This window comes from Stigmatopora argus, chromosome 1 (assembly GCF_051989625.1).
Source record: "Stigmatopora argus isolate UIUO_Sarg chromosome 1, RoL_Sarg_1.0, whole genome shotgun sequence".
In the NCBI taxonomy this organism is placed as follows: Eukaryota; Metazoa; Chordata; class Actinopteri; order Syngnathiformes; family Syngnathidae; genus Stigmatopora; species Stigmatopora argus.
In genome coordinates this window covers 12857929-12881570 of record NC_135387.1, presented here as the reverse complement: position 1 = coordinate 12881570, position 23642 = coordinate 12857929, and the positions used below count along the sequence as shown (strand labels likewise).

The 23642-nt window shown below is 38.6% G+C and overlaps 2 protein-coding genes across 4 annotated transcripts; one reads left to right on the top strand and one right to left on the bottom strand.

Annotated features, from left to right (window-relative positions):
• Positions 1-739: 739 nt before the first annotated feature.
• Positions 740-15537, top strand: ccdc187 (coiled-coil domain containing 187). 3 transcript variants are annotated; one of them, XM_077601931.1, is made up of 13 exons: positions 740-1099; positions 1376-1437; positions 4888-4950; positions 5167-5305; positions 5414-5504; positions 11324-11396; positions 12311-13480; positions 13861-13982; positions 14081-14152; positions 14241-14375; positions 14700-14794; positions 14875-14969; positions 15081-15537. In XM_077601931.1, the coding sequence occupies exons 1-13, from the start codon at positions 1089-1091 to the stop codon at positions 15215-15217; spliced, it is 2265 nt and encodes a 754-aa protein (XP_077458057.1). In that variant the 5' UTR covers positions 740-1088; the 3' UTR covers positions 15218-15537. The 3 variants fall into 3 exon arrangements, with proteins under 3 accessions (XP_077458057.1, XP_077458075.1, XP_077458068.1); XM_077601949.1 differs by lacking the exon at positions 12311-13480 and having other exon boundaries at positions 806-1099; XM_077601942.1 differs by lacking the exons at positions 740-1099; positions 1376-1437 and adding an exon at positions 3604-3829.
• Positions 15538-17373: 1836 nt separating this feature from the next.
• tnfrsf9a (tumor necrosis factor receptor superfamily, member 9a) lies at positions 17374-22843 on the bottom strand. The gene is made up of 7 exons (XM_077596892.1): positions 22544-22843; positions 21611-21730; positions 21396-21533; positions 20996-21068; positions 20576-20670; positions 20328-20498; positions 17374-19567 (listed from the first exon to the last, which is right to left on the bottom strand). The coding sequence occupies exons 1-7, from the start codon at positions 22677-22679 to the stop codon at positions 19428-19430; spliced, it is 873 nt and encodes a 290-aa protein (XP_077453018.1). The 5' UTR covers positions 22680-22843; the 3' UTR covers positions 17374-19427.
• Between the last annotated feature and the right edge of the window lie 799 nt (positions 22844-23642).

Genomic DNA, 23642 nt, shown 5'->3' with positions numbered 1-23642 from the left:
GAGGACCCTGGAATCAAACAATAAAAACGGCAGCGGACTGCAGGTGGCCCACGTGCTGTAGTTTAGAGACCCATTTTACAGGTAGCAGTTTATTTTTGTGCGACCAGTAGATGGCGACTTTACCCAACAAAACCCAACGCATCAACTTAAAAAGACTACTGATGACCTCATTTATTTTAAGTGGATCCAAAGACAATAAACAGCCAAATTTAGTCATTAGTACAGTCAAACAGCAAAAGTGCATTTTCAAACAAACTGTCGCAAAGAACATAATGCACTCTAACTTGTAAAATCATTTTAAAACAGTTTAGTACGTAGTTTAGTGTGTTTTCATTCATTCCTTTATTCATTTTCCGTACCACTTATCCTCACAAGGGTCACGGGGGTACGTATTTTCAAAAAAAAAAACATATTAAATAAATCAAAAACTGTTTTGGATTTAAATATATTTGCAATGCAATGTATCTAAGTGCATATAATGTATATTACTAAATAGGCTCAGTGGCTTTATTGACCCACTTGTCCTTTCAACAATAGCATTCGCCATTGTTTGATTTTAAACTCTTTTATTGTAGTCTGATTGTAATTATTAACTGTAAGCAGAGAATGCTGCATTCAAACGAAATCGGAGGTCCCTTTGACTCTAATGGAAACTTATCTCTGTCTGAAAACCTGTGCCTGGCGTTACTACTTTTTGAAACCCTGGGCTTTATTCGTATAGTGACTGTCTGCAAAACGTACCCCCTTCACAAAATTTGTGAAGACTCTTTGCTTGACTGACGACAAAACGCGTCGTTACGAATGCTATTCGGCAGACAGGTTAGTTCTGAATTTCCCGGAGTACTCGAACGCAGCAAAGGATATCCGCCCACACCGAGTCCACTTCGACTAAAGGATTCAAGTTTCAATGTCTATTAGGCTTTTGTTTCGTTTGATCAACAACAGTTGTGCGAGCGTGTGGGTCATCAAATTCAATCATCCGCTTGTTCAATTTTAACCAAAAGCCTTTTAACGTGTTAGTTTAAAGGCAGGCAAAGAATAAGAAAGGAAATGTATGCCACTTGTTGAAAACACCGCGAGGGACGCCCATGGGCAAAAGGTAGGTTTTAAACGCTATCCTGTATAATCTATAGACTAAAATGTTCTTTTTACTCGTTTGGTATTTTCGGAAATTCGATCTTGCTGTCCTTAAAACGCGCTTTAAGTCTGTGACCTAATTATGAGTTAGTTGACCACATTTGGATGAGTCACAGCCATGATGAATACAAAACAGTCATCACGGTAATGACTCAGGCCAACTAAGTGTTGTTTTTTTTGTTTAACATCATTGTGTTGTTGTTAATCATAATTGTGTTGTTGTACCACCTTGCTGCAGTGATGGCACAGTGATGGCAGAAATCCAGATAGACCAATCAAACCTTCCCCGTGTCCAGGAAGGTGAGAAAACTATACACACCACCTTGTTTTATTTTTTATTTAAACTTTTTTTTATGTTGGCTGCCTTTAACAGCGATGGATCGTTGCCTTTAGTTCATTTGAATGAGTTAACCCATTTATGTTTGGCACAAAACGAGTTATGGAATGGCCTACACGAAACATCTTTGAAATGTTTGTGGCTTTAATACCACCCAATTTTTTCTATACTTGCTTATCAATGTCATAAAAAATGACACTCCAAATGTAGAACTGAAGACGCCTTGATTGAAATCTGAATATTTCCATCGCGCATATTGCTTTTCATGTATTATATGCCAAATTGATCTTGCACAGAATTGGCCAGTTCAATTTCCAAACGTAAATTGCAACTCATCAAACCAAAATGAAATTCATGGTTAACTTAAAACACAACCATGATGTAACTGTGTCAGGATGCTGCTTGTAGAAGCGGTGGTAGTGTGGCATTCCCACACTAATGACAGGGATGGAAATAGTTCTGCATGTCTTTGGTATCGCGCTTGACCCTCTTCTGTCCGTACAAAGCACTCACTGTCCGGCTTTCATGCTTTTTTGGGAAGCAACACAGCAGTTACAAACTCAATGACTCTCTGTAAATCAGATGTCTTAACATGTTGACGATGTTTAGTCGTACTGTTGTGTTTGACTATTTCGTTCAGGGGGGTGTTTCCTCAAGAGCTCCGAGTGCCTTTTGTCCCACTTTTCCATCCAAAAGACCAGATGACTTGTGTGGCCTTTGTTTTCACACACACCCTTATCAGTTCCTTTTTTGGGCCCTGTCTAGCTGCTTCTGATAAAGTGCCACATGCCGAGGCAACACGGCTACCTCCGGAATTCCCCCACAGCCCCCCAACTTCTAATTTCTCTCTCCCTAACCGGCAATCCAGAATACAATTCATCCTTTTTCTGCTACAGAGCCAGGTTGGCCAACCCATGCCAGAGAATTGTGGCATAGAGACGCTGAGTTGTGAAGTATTCTGCAGGAAGGGGGGTCAAAGGTGTATTTTGAGTCAAAATGGAACATGTTATTTTCTGCTAGGGTCCATTTCTTTGTTTGGTATAGACTTGCTTTTATTGCTATCCAAGTGAAAAGTACATAGATTGCTTGTTTTTACAAAGAGCAAATGTCAACATGGTTGGCAAGATTTTTTTTTCTTTTAAAAGATCATTTTAAATCGTAATGAATAAGATGTCTATGGCAATCGCTTTTAAAATGCACAATTCCGTTATTGAAATATTTGACTCATTTAATAAAAACACATCGCTGTCATTGTTATTCCAAAAATTCCAAACAAAAGTCAATGAGTTTTGCTTTGTAAATGTCATCTTAGTAAAGAAAAAAATCTTCCTTTTTGTTCCAAAGGAAAATTGGATATTAAGCAGCTTTCATTTGAGACTTCATAAATCTGAGAATATTTACTGTTGAAACTGAAATTCTGATGATTTTGGAGAATTTAAGTATTTAATTGCGCACCAAATTAACTGTTTATTTGTTATTGCATGGCGGCCTGTTGGTCAGGTTAGCACTTCCACTTCACAGTTCTGAGGTCGAGGGTTCAAACCTTTCTAGGTGAAGTTTGCATGTTCTTTCCTGGGCCTGCATGGGTTTTCTCCGGGTACTCTGGTTTCCTCCCGCATCCCAAAAACATGCAGAGTAGGCTCGTTGAACACTAAATTGCCCCTATGTGCGAGTGTGAGGGTGAATGGTCATCCGTCTCCTTGTGTCCTGCAATTGGTTGGCCACCAATTCAGGGTGTCCTATGCCAATACTAGCTGGTTGGAATAGGCTCTGGCACCCTCCCCGACCGACCCTTGTGAGAATACGCCGTACAGAGAATGAATGAATTGATGCATCTCCGAGTAGAAATAGTAAGACGTTTACACTTGGCCACATTCGGTTAATCGTTTTACTATGTTATCCTGGCTAATAAGAAACAATGATCTTATTTGATCTCAACAAAAAATGATGATGAAAGCAATCTGGCCAGATTTGCAGTAAGTACATGTTTTTGATTCTTGGACCTGAACGCCTCATGCCGTCCCTCTAAACCTGTTTAGCACACGGTGTGGGAGTCCCTCCCCTGGTTGGGCTAATTTCACTGAAGGGAGTTTGGAAAAACAAGTTAACCAGCAATTCTGACACACCCTCACAAGTCTTATGGAGAGTTTTCTTTAATTTTGTTGCATCCGCATGGCATTTACTTCCCCTCATTCTGGCGTTTCGTCTCTGGATTTGCAGTCGACTTGTGGTTAAACTGTCACTTTGTGCCATCGGAGTGAATCTAAGACCTAATCCCTCCTCACTGGCAGACAGAAGGCATAAGGCAACTTGGAAATCCATTTAGTGGACAGTCTCTTATGGCATTGAACAGGTGTAAGTAATAATGCATGTCTGTTGTTCTAGGCGGTTAAGTCTCTGTAAATTTAGAGGGGTCATTCATAGTGTCAGCATTTGTCCGACTTGTTGTTTGGAGACAGATTTTCCCCATTTTGTGGAGTTAGTGTACCAATTTCCTTAAATTCAACACATCCTGGAGAAGCTCTTCTTATCTAGTAGGTTTGACGCAAGAATGGTGGTAAACAAGTCAAATGAAAATCAGAAAACTTGATTCGAACAATGATGACGCCTATAAATCTCTTTCTACATTGGTTTTGGTGGGGTTAAAAAAAACAAAAAAAACGGGCTTGGTCAGTTTGGGTTTATCTCTGAACACAGAATGAAGGATTTTAGTGTATTTCTTGTTAACTTTTTACATGTTGAGACCACATGTTCGTAGTTAGGATTTCATTGATGCCTTTATATTTTGCACACTTAAGCACTTATGCTGTTTTGTGACAATTTGAACTGTACATAAGAGGACACATGCACTCAAATGTAAAATATTTTCATTTGCTTGCACGATTCTATTTTACCCTTAGTTTCCTGCGAAAGCTACCAAAATGCTCACCTTTCAAGGGTGTTTAGATCTGCTGTCACCTTGTGTAGTATAAAACTTAGATTTTTGTTTTTGGTGCAATTTCCTTGTACATCTGGAATATTTTGTTGCTTTGTAGTCCTTGAAATTTGAATGTAAGAACGTTTTCCAATCCCAATCCTTTTCGCTCGATTCCGATCCTCAGGTAATTTTGTGATTAGGCCCATTTCCCATTCACATGATCGGATCGGGAACATCCCCTAACACAACATTGATTGGGTAATATAATATTTCCAGATGTTTTGCATCTGGACTATGTGCAAATGACAAGGAAGCCCAAAAGTAGAGTCTGTGGATATTCTGCCAGCCTGCTTGGTGAAGGGATTAAACTGATGTTTTTACTCGTGGGTGTTACTCACCTGATGGGCTGTGTTAAAAAAAACTGCATACATTTCTCAGAAGATGAGTTAATATTAATGAGGACCCCCTCACTGACTACATTTTCCTCTCCGTTAAGTGTGCCAGAGCTTTGCTGTGTTGGAAGATGGAGTGTTGGCGCACACTCTCCAGGAGCAGGAAAGTAAGTAGAGTGTCGGCTACCATGTGATAACTCGACACTGCTTCACCTGAAGTCAATTATGTGGCTGCCCGCCTCGCTCTTCAACCTCTGTGTGTGTCTTGTACGAACATTATTTTCAATGTGATCTAATGAGAACAGATCTGTCTCACCTTTAAACATTGATTCATGCGTGATAGATTGGATACTCTCTCACCCTTTGGTGTGTCGCCCACATAGTCGAGCAGTACTACACCATGAACATTCAGAAGAGCCAGCTGGTGCAGAATGACATCCGTGTGGCCAAGCAGCTCCAGGATGAGGAGGAGCACAAGCGGGCACTCCAAAGAGCCCTCCTAAATCAAGAGTCCAGACAACTGTAGGGGATCGCTCTGTTGCCATTTTACTGGACTAGTTGTATTTATACATTTTCATTTGTACCGCGGGGTAAAAAATTGAATTCTTTTCTGTCCTTGTTGTCCGCCAGGGAGGAGCAGGACTTTGAGTATGCCCGTCTAATCCAGGAGCAGATCCGGCGGCGGGCAGAGGAGGACTGGAGGAGAGAGCAGGATGATGAGGTAATTGCAAAGTACCAAGCTTTAAATTTAGTTGCGTTCATACACGTGCTTATAGAGGTGTGGTTCTTCTAATTTATTGGCTGCCACTGACGGCAGACTCCAGTCACTCACAGGCGACCCTTACATCAGGGGTAAATGCATATGTTAACATTTTTCCTGGAAGTTAAAAGGCCATTTGTTAAGACTGGTCAGGCCACATAATATAATACTGTGATATGTAAAAATTCTGTCCCCCTTCCAATTGAAAATACAGACGCTCCCCTACTTACGAACATTCAACTTACGAACAACGGTACATACGAACATGTCTGCAAATTGCGTTTAAGTCCAAAAATGTTCGCAAGTCCAATTTTGTATTTCGCGCCTTTTTCGGAGTAGTACTTCTTTCCGCCGCTAATACCGACGCCTGGCGCTGTGAGAGCTCAGCTCACCCAGCATCTACCTTCTTCTTCGTTGCAATGCGGAAGTGCGTGAATGTATCTCCAGTGTGCAAAGAACCTTTTTCATTTGTATCATTAAATATCTCATGCATCCAATTTTGAATATGGTTGGTAAAAAGCTAAAGGCTTAAATTGAGGGAGTTGCAAGGAAGAGGCAAGCCATTTCATTTGAAACGAGTGGCAATAATTTTTCTTGAAAAACGACATAGTAGAGGAAGCTTTCCCCTCCTAAAAAACGACATAGTATAGTATGGCTTTTTTCCTTTAAAAAACGACATAGTATAGTAAGGCTTTTTTTCCTAAAAAACGACATAGTATAGCATGGCTTTTTTTCTTGAAAAACGACATAGTAGAGGAAGCCTTTTTTTCTTAAAAAAAGATATTGTATAGTAAGGCTTCTTTTCTTAAATAACGACATAGTATAGTAAGGCTTTTTTTCTTTAAAAAAATAACATAGCAAGTAAGGCTAAGAGAGTCGGAGAATAAATCTGACTTCTGATTCTTCACCTTCTAGTTGTTGCTGTGGTCCACTGGCAAAATCATTAGGTTAGAACATGAGGCGGGAATCAGGAGTGAGTTCAATTCCACTCGTTGCAAATCTCAAATTGTTTATTGAGGTAATGAAAAGGATAAATACAACTTCCAACTTTACTGTGGTGGATTGGCAAAGACAATGGGTCAGAACTTCAGGTGGACTCAAGTTCAAATCAGAAGTGAGTTTGATTCCGCTCTTTACAATTCTCAAATTGTTTATTGAGGTAATGAAAAGGATAAATATAACTTCCAATCACATCATTTCAGAAGTCACTGTGGTCCAGTGGCAAAGACAATGGGTCAGAACTTCAGGTGGACTCAAGTTCAAATCAGGAATGAGTTCAATTCCACTCTTTGCAATTCTCAAATTGTTTATTGAGGTAATAAAAAGGATGGATATAACTTCCAATCACATCATTTCAGAAGTCACTGTGGTCCAGTGGCAAAGACAATGGGTCAGACAGACCTCAAGTTACTGGATTTGACTGCCATGTGGGAAATGGGGTTCGAATCCCGCTCTCGTTTGACTAATCACTATACTAGTAGTTCAGTTAATGGGTAATCCTTTTTTCATTCAAATAAAGACTTAGTCATTTTTTTCAGCAAAACAATATTTCCGGTCAGCCTTCGGCTGACCGGAAGACAGTTGGGAGGGGGGGTTCCTGGTGGTGTTCGACAGTCGGCCTTCGGCCGACTGCCGACACCATACAGTCGTTGACTGGCGACACCGGGACGTGAACCCTCGACACCCACGTCGCAGGCAGGTGACTTACCCACTACACCACGAGGCGGCCCGCCTATATATGATTGGAAGTTATATTTATCCTTTTCATTATCTAAATAAACAATTTGAGAATTGCAAAGAGTGGAATTGAACTCATTCCTTATTTGAACTTGAGTCCACCTGAAGTTCTGACCCATTGTCTTTACCACTGGACCACAGTGACTTCTGAAATGATGTGATTGGAAGTTATATCTATCCTTTTCATTACCTCAATAAACAATTTGAGAATTGCAAAGAGTGGAATTGAACTTGAGTCCACCTGAAGTTCTGACCCATTGTCTTTGCCACTGGACCACAGTGACTTCTGAAATGATGTGATTGGAAGTTATATCTATCCTTTTCATTACCTCAATAAACAATTTGAGAATTGCAAAGAGTGGAATTGAACTCATTCCTGATTTGAACTTGAGTCCACCTGAAGTTCTGACCCATTGTCTTTGCCACTGGACCACAGTGACTTCTGAAATGATGTGATTGGAAGTTATATCTATCCTTTTCTTTACCTCAATAAACAATTTGAGATTTGCAAAGAGTGGAATTGAACTTGAGTCCACCTGAAGTTCTGACCCATTGTCTTTGCCACTGGACCACAGTGACTTCTGAAATGATGTGATTGGAAGTTATATCTATCCTTTTCATTACCTCAATAAACAATTTGAGAATTGCAAAGAGTGGAATTGAACTTGAGTCCACCTGAAGTTCTGACCCATTGTCTTTGCCACTGGACCACAGTGACTTCTGAAATGATGTGATTGGAAGTTATATCTATCCTTTTCATTACCTCAATAAACAATTTGAGAATTGCAAAGAGTGGAATTGAACTCATTCCTGATTTGAACTTGAGTCCACCTGAAGTTCTGACCCATTGTCTTTACCACTGGACCACAGTGACTTCTGAAATGATGTGATTGGAAGTTATATCTATCCTTTTCATTACCTCAATAAACAATTTGAGAATTGCAAAGAGTGGAATTGAACTCATTCCTGATTTGAACTTGAGTCCACCTGAGGTTCTGACCCATTGTCTTTGCCACTGGACCACAGTGACTTCTGAAATGATGTGATTGGAAGTTATATCTATCCTTTTCATTACCTCAATAAACAATTTGAGAATTGCAAAGAGTGGAATTGAACTTATTCCTGATTTGAACTTGAGGTCACCTGAAGTTCTGACCCATTGTCTTTGCCACTGGACCACAGTGACTTCTGAAATGATGTGATTGGAAGTTATATCTATCCTTTTCATTACCTCAATAAACAATTTGAGAATTGCAAAGAGTGGAATTGAACTCATTCCTGATTTGAACTTGAGTCCACCTGAAGTTCTGACCCATTGTCTTTACCACTGGACCACAGTGACTTCTGAAATGATGTGATTGGAAGTTATATCTATCCTTTTCATTACCTCAATAAACAATTTGAGAATTGCAAAGAGTGGAATTGAACTCATTCCTGATTTGAACTTGAGTCCACCTGAGGTTCTGACCCATTGTCTTTGCCACTGGACCACAGTGACTTCTGAAATGATGTGATTGGAAGTTATATCTATCCTTTTCATTACCTCAATAAACAATTTGAGAATTGCAAAGAGTGGAATTGAACTTATTCCTGATTTGAACTTGAGGTCACCTGAAGTTCTGACCCATTGTCTTTACCACTGGACCACAGTGACTTCTGAAATGATGTGATTGGAAGTTATATCTATCCTTTTCATTACCTCAATAAACAATTTGAGAATTGCAAAGAGTGGAATTGAACTCATTCCTGATTTGAACTTGAGTCCACCTGAAGTTCTGACCCATTGTCTTTGCCACTGGACCACAGTGACTTCTGAAATGATGTGATTGGAAGTTATATCTATCCTTTTCATTACCTCAATAAACAATTTGAGAATTGCAAAGAGTGGAATTGAACTTGAGTCCACCTGAAGTTCTGACCCATTGTCTTTGCCACTGGACCACAGTGACTTCTGAAATGATGTGATTGGAAGTTATATCTATCCTTTTCATTACCTCAATAAACAATTTGAGAATTGCAAAGAGTGGAATTGAACTCATTCCTGATTTGAACTTGAGTCCACCTGAAGTTCTGACCCATTGTCTTTGCCACTGGACCACAGTGACTTCTGAAATGATGTGATTGGAAGTTTTATCTATCCTTTTCATTACCTCAATAAACAATTTGAGAATTGCAAAGAGTGGAATTGAACTCGAGTCCACCTGAAGTTCTGACCCATTGTCTTTGCCACTGGACCACAGTGACTTCTGAAAGTTTCAGTTTCTAATACATAAATCTCTCTCTCTCTCTACAGTACTGTACATATTCTCTCCATTTTATTAAATGTTTTTTTTTCAGTACAAACCAATGCGTGTTACTTATACAAGCCTTAAACATACAAATGCACTTATATAAACCTTCAATATACTTATATCAGCCTTAAACATAAATTATAATACAAAATATAGCACTGAATCAACTTACAAACAAATTCAACTTATGAACAATCGCTCGGAACCAATTGCGTTCGTAAGTAGGGGAGCGTCTGTATAGCCTAAATGCCCAGAGTACAGTAATCCCTCGAATATCGTGGTTAATGTAGATCAGACAAATTGAAAAATCGCGAAGGTCACCCCTATTATAACTACCCTTTTTTCCCTTCACTGCTGAGTCCTAGTTGCATGAGTGGCTTCTGCTTACGAGTTTCTGCGTGGATTTTCCCATTTTAATGAACTTAAAAAATAAATTAAAAGAAAAAAAATTCAAATAATTAATAGCAGAAAAAATCACAAAAGTGAATTTGCGATAATCGAGGGAAGATTTTACAGAACATTTCCATACCACATGAGAGGCTGTACTGTTGCAATACAATAGTGACCAAAAAGCAGAGGGGACGAAAATCCAGACAGGCAAAACAGACAAAGACAATTCATGGACAGTGAGCAAAAACAAGAATTGAAGCAAATGACTGGAGCAGAGCCATTTGGATATGGTTCCATTCTCTGCACTTCTTTTGGGGGGAATAATGAACAAGGGTATACAAAATGGCAACTTCATGTACAAGGAAATAAAAATAAACCTTGTAATAACCGTTGTGAAGGGCAACATTTTTTTAAAGGGAGAAGAAAACAACAAAGACCCAAAAAAGTAACGTAAGCACACACTGTGAGGCAACCACATGGTAACCATCAATCAGCTTGTTCCACTGTGCACACTAAACCACCCTTTAAGAAATGTTCTTTCTTTAAGAGCACATATTGAAATAGAAATAAAAAGAATGACTGATATTATAATGCTTTAGAAAAGAAGAGCGTAGTGAGACGAAAACTTTCTGACTGGTACAGTGTTAGAGTTGTTTCACTTGGCCCCTCTGGAGTAATATTTTCCTTTGGCCTGTAACTTCCTTTTAGAGAATGCTGCTTTGTGAAGGAGCTTCTTAAACAGCCCTTTTTGGAGGATGTGAGGCTGGAGCGCCATTTGGGCGGTCTAGTTTTGTGTTTAGGGGTCTGAGCATTGATCTTTCTAAAATGACCTATTTATTTGTATCGCATGCCTATCTGTGGAGAACTTTTATTTGGCAGACTTTCTTTAATGGGCATCTGAGCTGAGGTGTATTAAATCTATGTCTCCCTTTTGGTTGTTCCTTTAATTACCGAACAGGAGGCATGTGGGATAAAATGCCAAATCCCTGTGGCACTGTATACTTAACCTGACATAGCAATCAGCTAATTATCTGTTCGTCTTGCCAAAGCTGCTGACTGACACACATTTGAACTGCTTTGTCGCTTTGTGATAGGAATCATTCTGCGTACCTAGCTTGGGTTGGTGTAGTCAGAATTGCCAAGTATATGTCATAACAATAAGAAGACTTAAAAGATGGTTACCAAGTCAGTGGCAGTACATTGGTCATACAGTGCAAGTTATGTTGCCATCTGCTGGTTATGAAGGGTAAACTTTGACAACACAATTCTGATCGTTCAATTTTTTCTGTTGGCCCATTTGTCTGAAATCCATCCTAGTTCATAATTCTATTCCAACAAATATTTGTGTCTGTTCATGCAAAGGAAATGGCTAAACAAATGCAGGCCGAAGAAGAGCAGAGAATGAGGAGAGCCAGAGACGAGGAGCGCCATGGAGGTACACTTTGAGCTTCTCTTCTCTTAGTGTTTTTTTTTTTCTACAACAGTCAGACTTTACATTCTTTTTTTATGTATTTATTTATTTATTTCAATTATATTATTTCTGTAATTCATTAGATTTTTATTTGTGGCTCAAACAGTGATATGTTACTTCAACTCGGTGGGGATTTTTTTTATATGTATAAATCTGAAGCGGATTGATTGTATGGTAGGCCGTAAATTCGATACATGGGCCTTTATTGAGGACTCTCCGGACTTTCTCCACATCTTAGTGCATCGACTTTTACATCACAATTATAAAAACAATCAACACTATCATATTACAATACAAGTGTGCCATCAGGTGACACATTTACATGCAATCTTTATTCAACAAAAAACTAAAAGAATGTTGGAATTAAATACTCACACAGTACTCATTAAACACTGAGCAAACTTTTTTGATAACAAAAATAATTTTATTTTGCCTGGTTAAGCCGGCCCTCAGAGGTGAATTAGAATACGAATTCATTCAATTTCAACAACTATTACTCTTGTTAGGATTGCAGGGTACTGGAGTCTATCTCATTTGACATCGGGTGAAAGAGGATAAAATTACACGACGGAAAAACTCCAATTAAGCAAAATGGCCTTTGCTGGTCAACCACTTGCAATTTCAGTTTTAATTGTGCAGGTGTAGGCAAAGTTCACGAAGTTGTTACAAAAGCTAGGAGACGTGTCATTCAGCTGTCACAGATTTCTTTTGAAAATATGAATATATTGCAATTCATATTGAACCACCAGCATGGCTAAGCAGCTCTACTGTGAGAGTCGGAGAATGTTTATTATTCATCATTAACTGCTTTTGTCGAATACCCGCTAACTGCTTCACACAACCTCCCTGCTTTTTTGTTTGCCATTTAAAAAAAAAAGGCAGCTCCAGCGGGTCTGCATCGTCGTCACCAAGGCAACGCGCAGTCGGCAGACGTCATTTGAGTCAGACGCAAGACTCGCATTCCACCGCTAGAAGGCAGTATTCTAATTTTTCCAACTCTCCAGATTACTACAACAGCCCTCTGCCTAACCATCCCAGGGGTAGAGTGGCATCTTACCAAACTACAACTTCAAGTTCAAATGAAGGCCAGAGACATTCCCATGGGCAATTCCTGGAAGAACTGAAAGAGTCACTGCATGAAAACTCAGTTTTCTTTGAACAAAGACTAAACATAAGAAACAACACAGTGCCTCTCCCTCGCAGATTATCTTTACATTTACCTGGCGAGAGACGCAACAGGACTCTCCAGACTCCCAGCCAAATCGCTGAGGAGAGTGAAGACCAGTATTATGGCGGTCAAGAGAAGAGAAGGGCTGGTGACTGGGAACGGGAAATCATTCACCATATGGAAAACGGAACACGGTCGCTGTATGATGACCAAGCAAGGTCCTGTTCGCCCGGGGCTCGTGAACGGCGGTGGCGTCGCAGCGAATCCGTCCGGGTTCCTATGCGAACAAGGCACGGTGACCGTGACTCGTCCAGGACGTGGAGTTACAGAGACAGCGCTGACAAACGTGTCCGCTTTGCAGCAGACACCGAGAGCACCGACGGACACCCGAACGCAGACGTTCGGGTCTGGGAGATGCTCGGCCAGGTTCTCAGAGAACGGGGTGTCCCTGTGAGTTTGGGGGGAAGCGGAGCTCCGCTGAAAATAGGAAGGCAAAGCCAAGATGGTGGAACAGTACTTGTCAGGAGTGACCCCAAACCGCATCAGATGCCATTTCAGAGACTGGCCTCCGCCAGGCACAGTTTCCATGGGGACGTTAGGGAGAGGAGATTAGCTCGCCGGGAGAGTAGAGTGTCTGAAGACAGCTACCAGGGAAATGGAGAGCTTTCTGAAATCAGAGACACTAGGAGGTTGGAGCGCCACAACATGGATGAGGGAAGCACCGCAAGGGAGGGCGCAGTTGAGAGAAAGACAGGGAGAAACTGGCACGAGACCATAAAAAACTATTTGAGTTCAGAGGAGCAGGCAGAGAGAAAAGAGCCGCGGCTTCCCCGGAGAACCCTCAGCGGAAGCTGGGTCAGGTCGAGACTCATGGCAGCAGGTATCGTAACAAACAGAAATGCCGCCAACTGCAACCTGCAGGATGCGCACTTCCGATGCTATTTCCCGTCCGAGTGTTATTCTGCCTGACCTTCATGGACAAACTTTGGATCTGGTTGTGCTTGGGGTTTTCCAGCTACAATGATAGTTTCTGTTTTGATTCCTGCAACTTCATCTTCAATGCGTGTTTCACCCATCCATTCTCTTTTCCAGTCTTCAATCTGCCTATAAATGAAAACTTGACATCCTCTTATGATTTGTTGAATTGGTAGTTTGATCTTCTTTTGCTTCTCTAGTCAATTGTTGGGATTCTTCAATATTATTCTCATACACTGTCATTAATAGTCGCTGCTGGACTAGTAACCTTTAGTGTATCATTAGGAGCATCACTGGCCCCTAAAAAGAGGCAGACAAGCCTGGACTTGGGCGACCTGCAGCAGGTCTTGTGTGATGAGGAGCTGGCTCACAAATTACAAGAGCAAGAAAGCAAGCTGTTGACAAAGGTAAGGTTTAATGATATGATTCAAATGTGGTTGGTTTGTGAACACATTTCTGAACAGTCGAAGTTGTATATTCACTTCAATTTTCCTTCCTTTGCCAGAACTCTCAGTCCAGGCAACATCATTGTTACCCTGAGGGGGACTTCCGCGTAGCTCAGGTGGCCCAAGATGAGGTATGCTGTGGCGTGACCATTGCCTCATTGTCATGCTATAGTGTCACATCCACAACCCGAAAGACACTGACTGAGCCGTAACTTCCAGGAAATTGCTCGTTATATGCAAAAGCAAGAGGTCAAGTCAAACCGCATATCACGCCAGTTGGAAGGACCAGGATCATGGCAGGAACACCGGGCCATGATGAGTCATCACGACCGCCGAATGGCACGAGATAAAATGGTAGGGAGAGATCACGTCAACTCTAGATATTCCTGAATATATACTAAACATTAGTTTAAAATTCTGGGTAAAATGAATGACAAGGCTAAACCAATTGGTGTGGGATATTTTGTGTTGCTATCATTATTGATTATGTCATTTTCAAACTCTTTGATACTTTAATTTTTGTGTGCGCTTAATATAACATAAGAATAATCACTTAAATCCAATGTGATGCTATTCCGCCCTCCACAGTAAATGGTTTGTTCCTTAAAGCCTACTTGATAAAAAAATGCCTATAGGTTTAATGCACAAAAAATCAATTGACTTCATCCTTTTTGTCAGATTCCGAGAGAGCGATTGGACTCAGAGGGGCTCCCTTCCCCCACTGAGGACTACTCACCTGAGAACCAGCCTCCCAGCCCCATCTCTACACTAGCGTACTTATCCTAGCACAAGCATGTCCTGTCTCCATTTCGACCTCATGTCATGCTGACTCGGCGAGTGTTGTGTGTTCCAGACAATCCCAGCCAGCCCGAAACATTGCGGAGGAGTTAGATCCGACTTTTCAGGCCAAGAGCCAAGCAGCAGACATCCTCCGAATGGGTCAAAACGGTAACGTAAATCAGACTAAGAACACTTTGTTTACCGTTATCGCAAGATGCACACCCACATGGTTTTCCGTTATCGCAAGATGCACACCCACATGGTTTTCCGTTAATGCAGGCACTGACCGTCAATCGGTTCCTGACGTGCACGACTTCCTCGGTGAAGCCACTTTCATCCCACCTACCAAGCGTCAAAAAGACAAAGCGGGACGCACTAAATCCAAAGAAAAGAAGGAAAATTGCAAGCAACAATAATGTTCAAAAGGTGGACACTGCAGCTTTTTTAATGGCTCTTTTTTAACACTACATGTTGTCTGACACACTCAATTTGTTTTGTAAACTACAAACATTGGTTCAGTTGCCCCAGCAGCACTTTAGAACAGCAAAGTTTGAGAGATACTTTTTCCCCCCCTCCTGTAATAAAAGGGAATCCTGCCATGCTTTTGAGTTCAAGTAATTATATTTAAATGGAAACCAACCTTGTTCAATAAAAACTGAACTATGTGGGCTTTGTTTTGAGGCTAAAGTGCACAATAGCTTTTGAATTTGTTGATTAAAAAACTGGCACTACTGTACACTGTTTCCATTTCACTAACATTCATTTGATAATACAATGGATCTCAGTATATTGAGAAACTACTTAAAAAGGCCTTACAGTACAAGGTCATTTAAAATATATATATTAAGCACCCTATGTTCTTTTTGTGTAAAAAGCCTTACAATGCATACTACTTTTTCAAAAAATTGGCCTTACTGTACATGGTAATTTTTTCAATCAAATAAAAGCCTTACTATACAGGGTCTTTAAAAAAAAAAGGCCTTAATATACATGGTCATTTTTAAACATTGAAGCCTTACTATACTTAGTCATTGTTTTAACAAATAAAAGACTTACTGTACTTGGTCAGATTTTAAACAAATGTAACTCACCCTTGGTCATTTAAAAAAAGCCTTACTCTACATGGTCTTTTTTTTAAATAACAGCCTTACTATACTTGGTCATTTTTAAACAAATAAAAGCCATACGATGCATGGCTTTTAAAAAAAATAATAATAATAGCCTTACTATACTTGGTGATATTTTTTAATAATAGCCTTACTATACATGGTCTTTTTTTTTGAACCCTTACTAAACATTGTCATTTTTTTTAACAAATATAACCCTTACTATACATGGTCATTTTTAAAAAACAGCCTTACTATGCATGGTCTTTTTTTTTTTCAATAAATAAAAGCCTTACTACATGTGGCTTTTTAAAAAATTAATAAAAAAATGTATTTTTTTTTAATAAAAGCCTTACTATGCATGGTCATTTTTTAAATAAAAGCTTTACTATGCATGGTCATTTTTTTAAATAAAAGCCTTACTATACATGGTCTTTTTAAAAAAATAATAAAAGCCTTACAATACATGGTTCTTTTAACAAATACAAGCCTTACTATATACATGGTCATTTTTTAAACAAATTAAAGCCCAACTATACATGGTCATTTGTTTTAAATAAAAGCCTTACTATGCTTAGTCATTGTTTTAAGAAATAAAAGCCTTACTGTACTTGGTCAGTTTTTAAACAAATATAACTCACCCTTACTATACATGGTCATTTAAAAAAAGGCTTGCTATAAATGGTCTCTTTTTTTAATTAAATACAAACCTTACTATACATGGTCATTTTTTTAATAAAAGCCTTACTATACATGGTCATTTTTTAAATAACATGTTCATTTAAAAAAATAAAAGCCTTACTATATACTTAGTCATTGTTTTAAGAAATAAAAGCCTTACTGTACTTGGTCAGTTTTTAAACAAATATAACTCACCCTTACTATGGTCATTTAAAAAAAGCCTTACCTTACAAGGTCTTTTTTTATTAAATAAAAGCCTTACTATACATGGTCTCTTTTGTTTATTAAATAAAAACCTTACTATACATGGTCATTTTTTAAAATAAAAGCCTTACTATACATGGTCATTTTTTTAATAAAAGCCTTACTATATATACAAGGTCTTTTTTTTAAACCCTTACTATATATTTTTAAAAATAAAAACCTTACTATACTTGTTCATTTTTTAATAAGAGCCTTACTATACATGGTCTTTTTTTAAAGTAAAAACCTTACTATACTTGATCATTTTTTTAATAAGAGCCTTACTATACATGTTCATTTTTTAAACACAAAAGCCTGACTATACATGGTCTTTTTTTTTTTTTAAATAAAAGCCTTACTATACTTGGTCAGTTTTTAAACAAATAAAAGCCTTACTGTACTTGGTCAGTTTTTAAACAAATAAGCCTTACTGTACTTGGTCAGTTTTTAAACAAATAAAAGCCTTACTGTACTTGGTCAGTTTTTAAACAAATAAAAGCCTTACTGTACTTGGTCAGTTTTTAAACAAATATAACTCACCCTTAGTATACATGGTCATTTTAATAAAAGGCTTACTATACATGGTCTTTTTTTTTTCAAAATAAAAACCTTGGTCATTTTTAAACATTGAAGCCTTACTATACTTAGTCATTGTTTTAACAAATAAAAGACTTACTGTACTTGGTCAGATTTTAAACAAATATAACTCACCCATGGTCATTTAAAAAAAAGCCTTACTCTACATGTTTTTTTTTTTTCAAAATAAAAACCTTACTATACTTGGTCATTTTTAAACAAATAAAAGCCTTACTATACACGGTCCTTTTTAAAAATAAAAGCCTTATTATACACGGTCCTTTTTCAAAAATAAAAGCCTTACTATACATGGTCCTTTTTCAAAAATAAAAGCCTTACTATACGTGGTCACTTTTAAAAAATAAAAGCCTTATTATACACGGTCCTTTTTCAAAAATAAAAGCCTTACTATACATGGCCCTTTTTCAAAAATAAAAGCCTTACTATACGTGGTCACTTTAAAAAAATAAAAGCCTTACTATACATGGTCATTTAAAAAAATAGCCTTACTATACATGGTCATTATTTCAAACAAATAAAAGCCTAATTATACTTGGTCATTTTTTTAACAAATAAAAGGCTTACTATACTTCACAGGACATGGAGACAGGCATCACAAGCAAAGATGATCTGGCAAGGACTGACAAACACACAGGGCTTAAATAGACAGACAATCAGAAACACCTGGGTCACACAAGACGCAGGAAGCAGGGGAAACAACAGGTGAACTCAATGGGCAATCATAGGGACAGGTCACACAGGGGGAAAACATGACAAAACCAATCCTTAACAGTTTAAAGCACACCGTTTTTTCTATTTCAAAACCTATATAAAAAGGTATCTGTATCCTAAGCTACCACTCTATTATTTGCTTGAGTTTACACAAAGAAGCACAGGTGGGTAGAGTAATCAAAATTGTATTTAAGAATAGCATTAGTGGATTTGTGTGAAAGGGATTCAGTGACTCATAAACTAATAACACACATATACATATATAAAAATATTTTTTCTTGAAAATGCTGGAGCATGAACACATTCACAGGACAGGGAGAAACATTATGAATCCTATGGCAGCCTAAAACATTAGCAAGCACATCATCTAGTTGTAGACAAGAATCATCAAAATCAATTTTGGACCTTACAAGCAAAGTTTAAATTTCCTTTTGAGAAATTAAATTCTCTGAAAAGGTATGGAATTCCAGACGGAATCTAAATTCTAATGTTTCAGTTTTGCACTCCACTCAGGCTATTCCGAAAAACACTGCTTAGTCATTCAAAGAGCAGTAAGCCGATATGTTAATTAAATAGAAAAAGCCCCCTTCCTGTGTTATTGCAGCTGTTCACTCACGTCAGAGGACGAAAAAGAAAAAGGATGAGTGTGTCAAATGGACTCTTAGGGGATTTCCACGTCTTGTTTGAGCTTTCAAATGTGACATATACGCCACAATTTTCCTCATAGTTGCGTTGACGAGAAATCAAAACCATCCAGGACCACACTTGAATGTAATTTCAGTCCATCCAGTCGCATGGTCTGTTTATCTTATTCAGTATCTACGAGATTCCCGAAAACGTAAACGATGACTTTATATGTAATGTACGATTTTTGGACACTTCATGCAAGCAAGACCAGACACACCCAACCCTCAATATAGTATATGTGCAAGATGTATACACAATACATTTGAACAGAAAACAAATGTGCTACACACACTAAAATATTCCTCCAAGTTGATTGCACTGACATTAAACAATATGGCAGAAAACTAGTCACAAATTAAGGCTATGAAAATAGCGTACGGAACAGTAAAGCCATCTATCTGATTCCAAGTATTTTATCAAGAAATACATGACATTTTGTCCCAAATCCAGGTGAAGGTGAAGTCTTGAAATGAGAAAAACTAGTCTCTTGCTCTATAAAGGGGTTAAATCTGTAATAGATTTTTGTTTTTTCCTAGAATTTTCCTCACTTCAGTTTATGACTAAATCCCAGATGACCTTTTTTTCTGATGAAAATGTGCTGTCAACACAAACACGAAGTTGTTTTCCTGCCAAGAGAGTTTCCGGTCTCACTGCAGTTTAAAGACTCAGACAAGCTGCTGACTTGCTCTTCCTGGGCTTCATGGAAACTACATTCAGTGGCCATTAACATTTCAGGATCATCTAAACAGGAGAAAAACAAGTTTATAGTAATGCAAGTGTAGAAGTCCCAAAATTGGAATTGTGTGTGTGTGTGTGTGTGTGTGTGTGTGTGTGTGTGTGTGTGTGTGTGTATGTGTATAACCGTGAAAGAAGTCCTAGTATGAGATGATATTACAGTCATATTCGCACAAAAAAGTCGCGACATGAGAATAAAGTTGTAATATTGCAAGAATAAAGTCCCAATATTTTATTATCTACACGTTTTATTATCTAATTTGTATGAATATAGTATGGGTAACGTAGCTAAATTGATTGTTATCATCGTACTTCAAATTTTGTAATGCAATAGTATAATGATTTTAATCGCTTCATATTACGATTTTTTTTACCCTAATATCACATGTTTAATCTCTCTAGCTGTCCAAATACTGACGATTTAGATTGTGTCACGTGAGTTGTACTCAGGTCATTTCTAAACAGCTTTATTCTCATTAGGGTCACGGGGGGTGCTGGAGCCGGACGACCATGCTCACGCACAGCCATACCTAGGGGCAATTTAGAGTGTCCAATCAGCCTACCATGCATGTCTTTGGAATGTGGGAGGTAACTGGAGTGCCTAGAGAAAACCCACGCAGGCCTGGGGAGAACGTGTAAACTCCACACAGGTGGATCGACCTGGATTTGAACCCAGGTCCCCCACCGTATTTGGAATTTCAACATTTAGGTGGCACAGAATCCCTTTCAGTGAATTGCTTCTACAACCGAGCCGACACGATGTTACCTGTTGCTGTTCTTATTATTGGTGCTTTGTTGATTTCCGCTCTTGCCTTCTTTTTTCTCGTCACACTGTATCCAGCTATAATTAGAAAGATGATAAAAGCCAACAGGCCCACACTCAGGAACAAACTGAAGACCGGTGCCCACTCAGACACTGCATGATTGTATTTGGATTCTGAAAGACATGATAATAAAGCAGGTGGGAAAAGCATAGAAGACAAAGATTCGTATTCCAGGAAGGAAGTGACTTACCGGGTTGTTTTAAACTACTGCTTGAAATTTTAACACACCCATTGTCTGTGGAGGCATTGCCACTGGTCACAATACTTTGATATGGATCGGGACACCTTGAGAAAGACAATAAAACGCGATGACACAACTTATCATGATAAAACATGAACATTATTGTGTTAAAAACATTTGAACAAATCACATTAAAGCATTACACATATGATAAAGAAATGAAACAATGCGCAAAAATGTGCAAAATTCAGCATACTTACTACTTTCATACTGAATATGATACAGTTATGTTTTAATGTCTTAACTTCTCACATTAAACCAGGAACCCGGAACATATTATAATGTAATACTGAATTGTTTTTCTGGTGTGACAGCATGCTGTGTGTACAGTACTTTGTTAAGCAGCAAATGATCAAATTTGCATCTCACTTGGTACGCCATGGTTTACACTTCTGATGAATTTGGTCATTGAATGTTCCATTTGGGCATGTTCTGCAAGAACCTGGGGAGGGAGAAATGGTTCCCTTTCTGGATCATCATATTAAAAATGTAATTTATGTAATTACATGCCTAATCAATATCTTAAGACCAGTTGGAAAATAGCTAGAATGTACCTTTTGTCCATTTGTATCCCAATTAAGTTTTAAGTATATCTTAAAGGGAGTGACGATGGCTTCATAAAAAAATAAAAAATAAATAACCCATCAACTGTCTAGAACTGATAGCCATTTTTATAAACTTGTTCAAAATGCATGTGGTAGCAATTTTTCAACTGGTCTTAAGATTTTGATCAGGTCTGTCTTCTACATGACGGCCTAGCTCATCTTACGGTTTTCAGTGGGTTCCTCGCCCTTGCCGCACTTATCAAGACAGAAGGAACATTGTTCGTTGCCGCACTTGAGCCCATGTTTACATCCACACTGCGTGTCTCTCGTGGGTGTACATTTCTTCAACTCAATCTGCGCACCTGCGTGGCCAAGTTTGGTTGGTTGGTTGAAGGCTCTGAAAAGCCGATTAACTAACGGCAGTGGAGAAAGGACTGACCTGTACATTGAGTGCACCTTTCACACTTGAATTCTTTGGGGTTCTGTGTATAGGTTCCTTTACTGCATGGAGTGCAAAGCTCTTCTGGTTTGGCACCACAAAGAGAAACCAGACGGTTGCCTGCAAATGCAACAGAAATAAAAAATCACAGGTGCGTTGTTCAAGAAGGCAGGACTTCAATAATAACATATCAATTTATTTCAATGGCCAAATAATGAATCCTGAATTGAGCGTTTTAATGAAGATCAAAGGAGAATAAAATACCCAAAAGCAGTTTTCTTATGTTTACAAGTAAATCACTGCTATTGGGCCCTACTACAACTTTAAGACTAATATGTAGTTGTTGGAGTAAAGACAATTTTGCATCTGCATTCTGACTTGCCAACATATTGGATGTTCTTGTTCACCGTCACCATAGTTTCCACGTTCTATATCCACATTGGGCTAGCATGGTTTTGCCACAAAAATATTCTTAACTTACTGAATTCTTGATGGATTTATATCTAGTATTTGATTCGTATAAAGCCAAATTAATGTGCCTATGATTGAGTAAAAGTTCATCAGTGTAACACTACTTTTACTTGAGCAGATTTTTATATCAGTACCTTTACTTGGGTAAAATTTAATTCATGTAATAATACTTTTACTAGAGTAGATGTTTCTGGTACCTTCCCCCAATACATTTTAAAAATATGAAATAGATGGAAGCAATTAATGTAACTGTTGGCATTTGAGTTCGTTTGCAAAAAATGAAAGAAAAAAAATAGCAAAAACAGTCAGGATTCCTCATTTGTAATAAATAAATACATAAAAATAATAAAAAAGAAAAAAGAGGCTAATGTAGAAAAAAAAAAAATTCTTTACATTCTCCCAAAATGAACAGACCTAAGTTTGAGGGATCCTGTGTGATACGTTTCTATCATACCAACTCACCTGGATGACATTCTTCACAGCATTGGTTTTGTCCTCTTGTAGTCCATCTCCTGCAGCCTCTGTTGCTCTGCGGCAAGCTGCTCAGAGCGCTCCTGACCAGCAGAAAGGCGAGGATTGGTCCCACTAACATGGCCATTCGTAGCTCTGAAGATCACACAGCCAACGGGTGGGTAGACCAACACACAAATGGAAATTTGCTCTGTGTCCCTCGCAATCTGATTTGCGTGAGTAGTGGTTAACCAGTTGCAGCTGAGCATGTTACTCATACTCTTCTTCCCCCACCCCAAACAGAGGCGGGACTTTAACTGTGATGGAGCAGTCTTGCCCAATGGTTTGGCTGTAGAAAGATTAGATTAGATTTTAATTCAAATATTTTCATCTCATCTCATCTCATTTTCTGAAACGCTTTATTTAGAGAATTTGGGAGGAAAGCAGAGTACCCGTAGGAAACCAGAGTACCCGGAGGAAACCAGAGTACCCGGAGGAAACACGCGCAGGCTCGGGGAGAAGATGCAAACTTCACACAGGTGGACATGACCTGGATTTGAACCCAGGACCCCAGAGCTTTGAGGTCGACGTGCTAACCACTCGACCACCGGGCCGCCCAATTCACATATTTTGTAAATTTAAATAGATTACATAAATTTGATTAAATCAATCTATCATATTCCACTAGAGAAAGGAAATTTCAATGTGGAAAGGTTATTTTGAACTACAGGTGTAGTTACAGAATGATAACAAAAACTATTACTCATTACCATAGGGTCATAACGGAGGAAATGCTATTAAAAAATACCCAACATAATCAAACCGACTTACACTGGGACTGAAATTTTGAAGAGATATTAAATTTTGGGCCACTATGTGTAATTTGGAAGTATAGTTGAAAGAGAGTTAAGTTTAGTTATATGGTGATGAAGTCAATTTAGTTAAAACACAACTGAAAGTGACATGATGGCTTCTCATCAAAAGAATATGAAGGAAATATACTGTATCTAGTTTCAATCCATCCATCCAATTCATTACGCATAGTAGAGATTTTTTGATGTGTCACTCTATTTTAAATGAAAATCCCAATGACTCACCTTTCCCACTCTTA

What these genes read in the sequence shown, in the direction of transcription:
- ccdc187 (XM_077601931.1), top strand. An exon ending in CCTTCCCCGTGTCCAGGAAG is followed by an intron (nt 1,438 to 4,887) that starts GTGAGAAAACTA and finishes CTCTCCGTTAAG; the next exon opens with TGTGCCAGAGCTTTGCTGTG. An exon ending in AGCCCCATCTCTACACTAGC is followed by an intron (nt 14,795 to 14,874) that starts GTACTTATCCTA and finishes TGTGTGTTCCAG; the next exon opens with ACAATCCCAGCCAGCCCGAA.
- tnfrsf9a (XM_077596892.1), bottom strand. Translation starts at nt 22,679, where the DNA reads ATGGCCATGTTAGTGGGACCAATCCTCGCCTTTCTGCTGGTCAGGAGC. An exon ending in CTGTGAAGAATGTCATCCAG is followed by an intron (nt 21,731 to 22,543) that starts GTGAGTTGGTAT and finishes TTGCATTTGCAG; the next exon opens with GCAACCGTCTGGTTTCTCTT. An exon ending in AATAATAAGAACAGCAACAG is followed by an intron (nt 19,568 to 20,327) that starts GTAACATCGTGT and finishes TCTCCTGTTTAG; the next exon opens with ATGATCCTGAAATGTTAATG.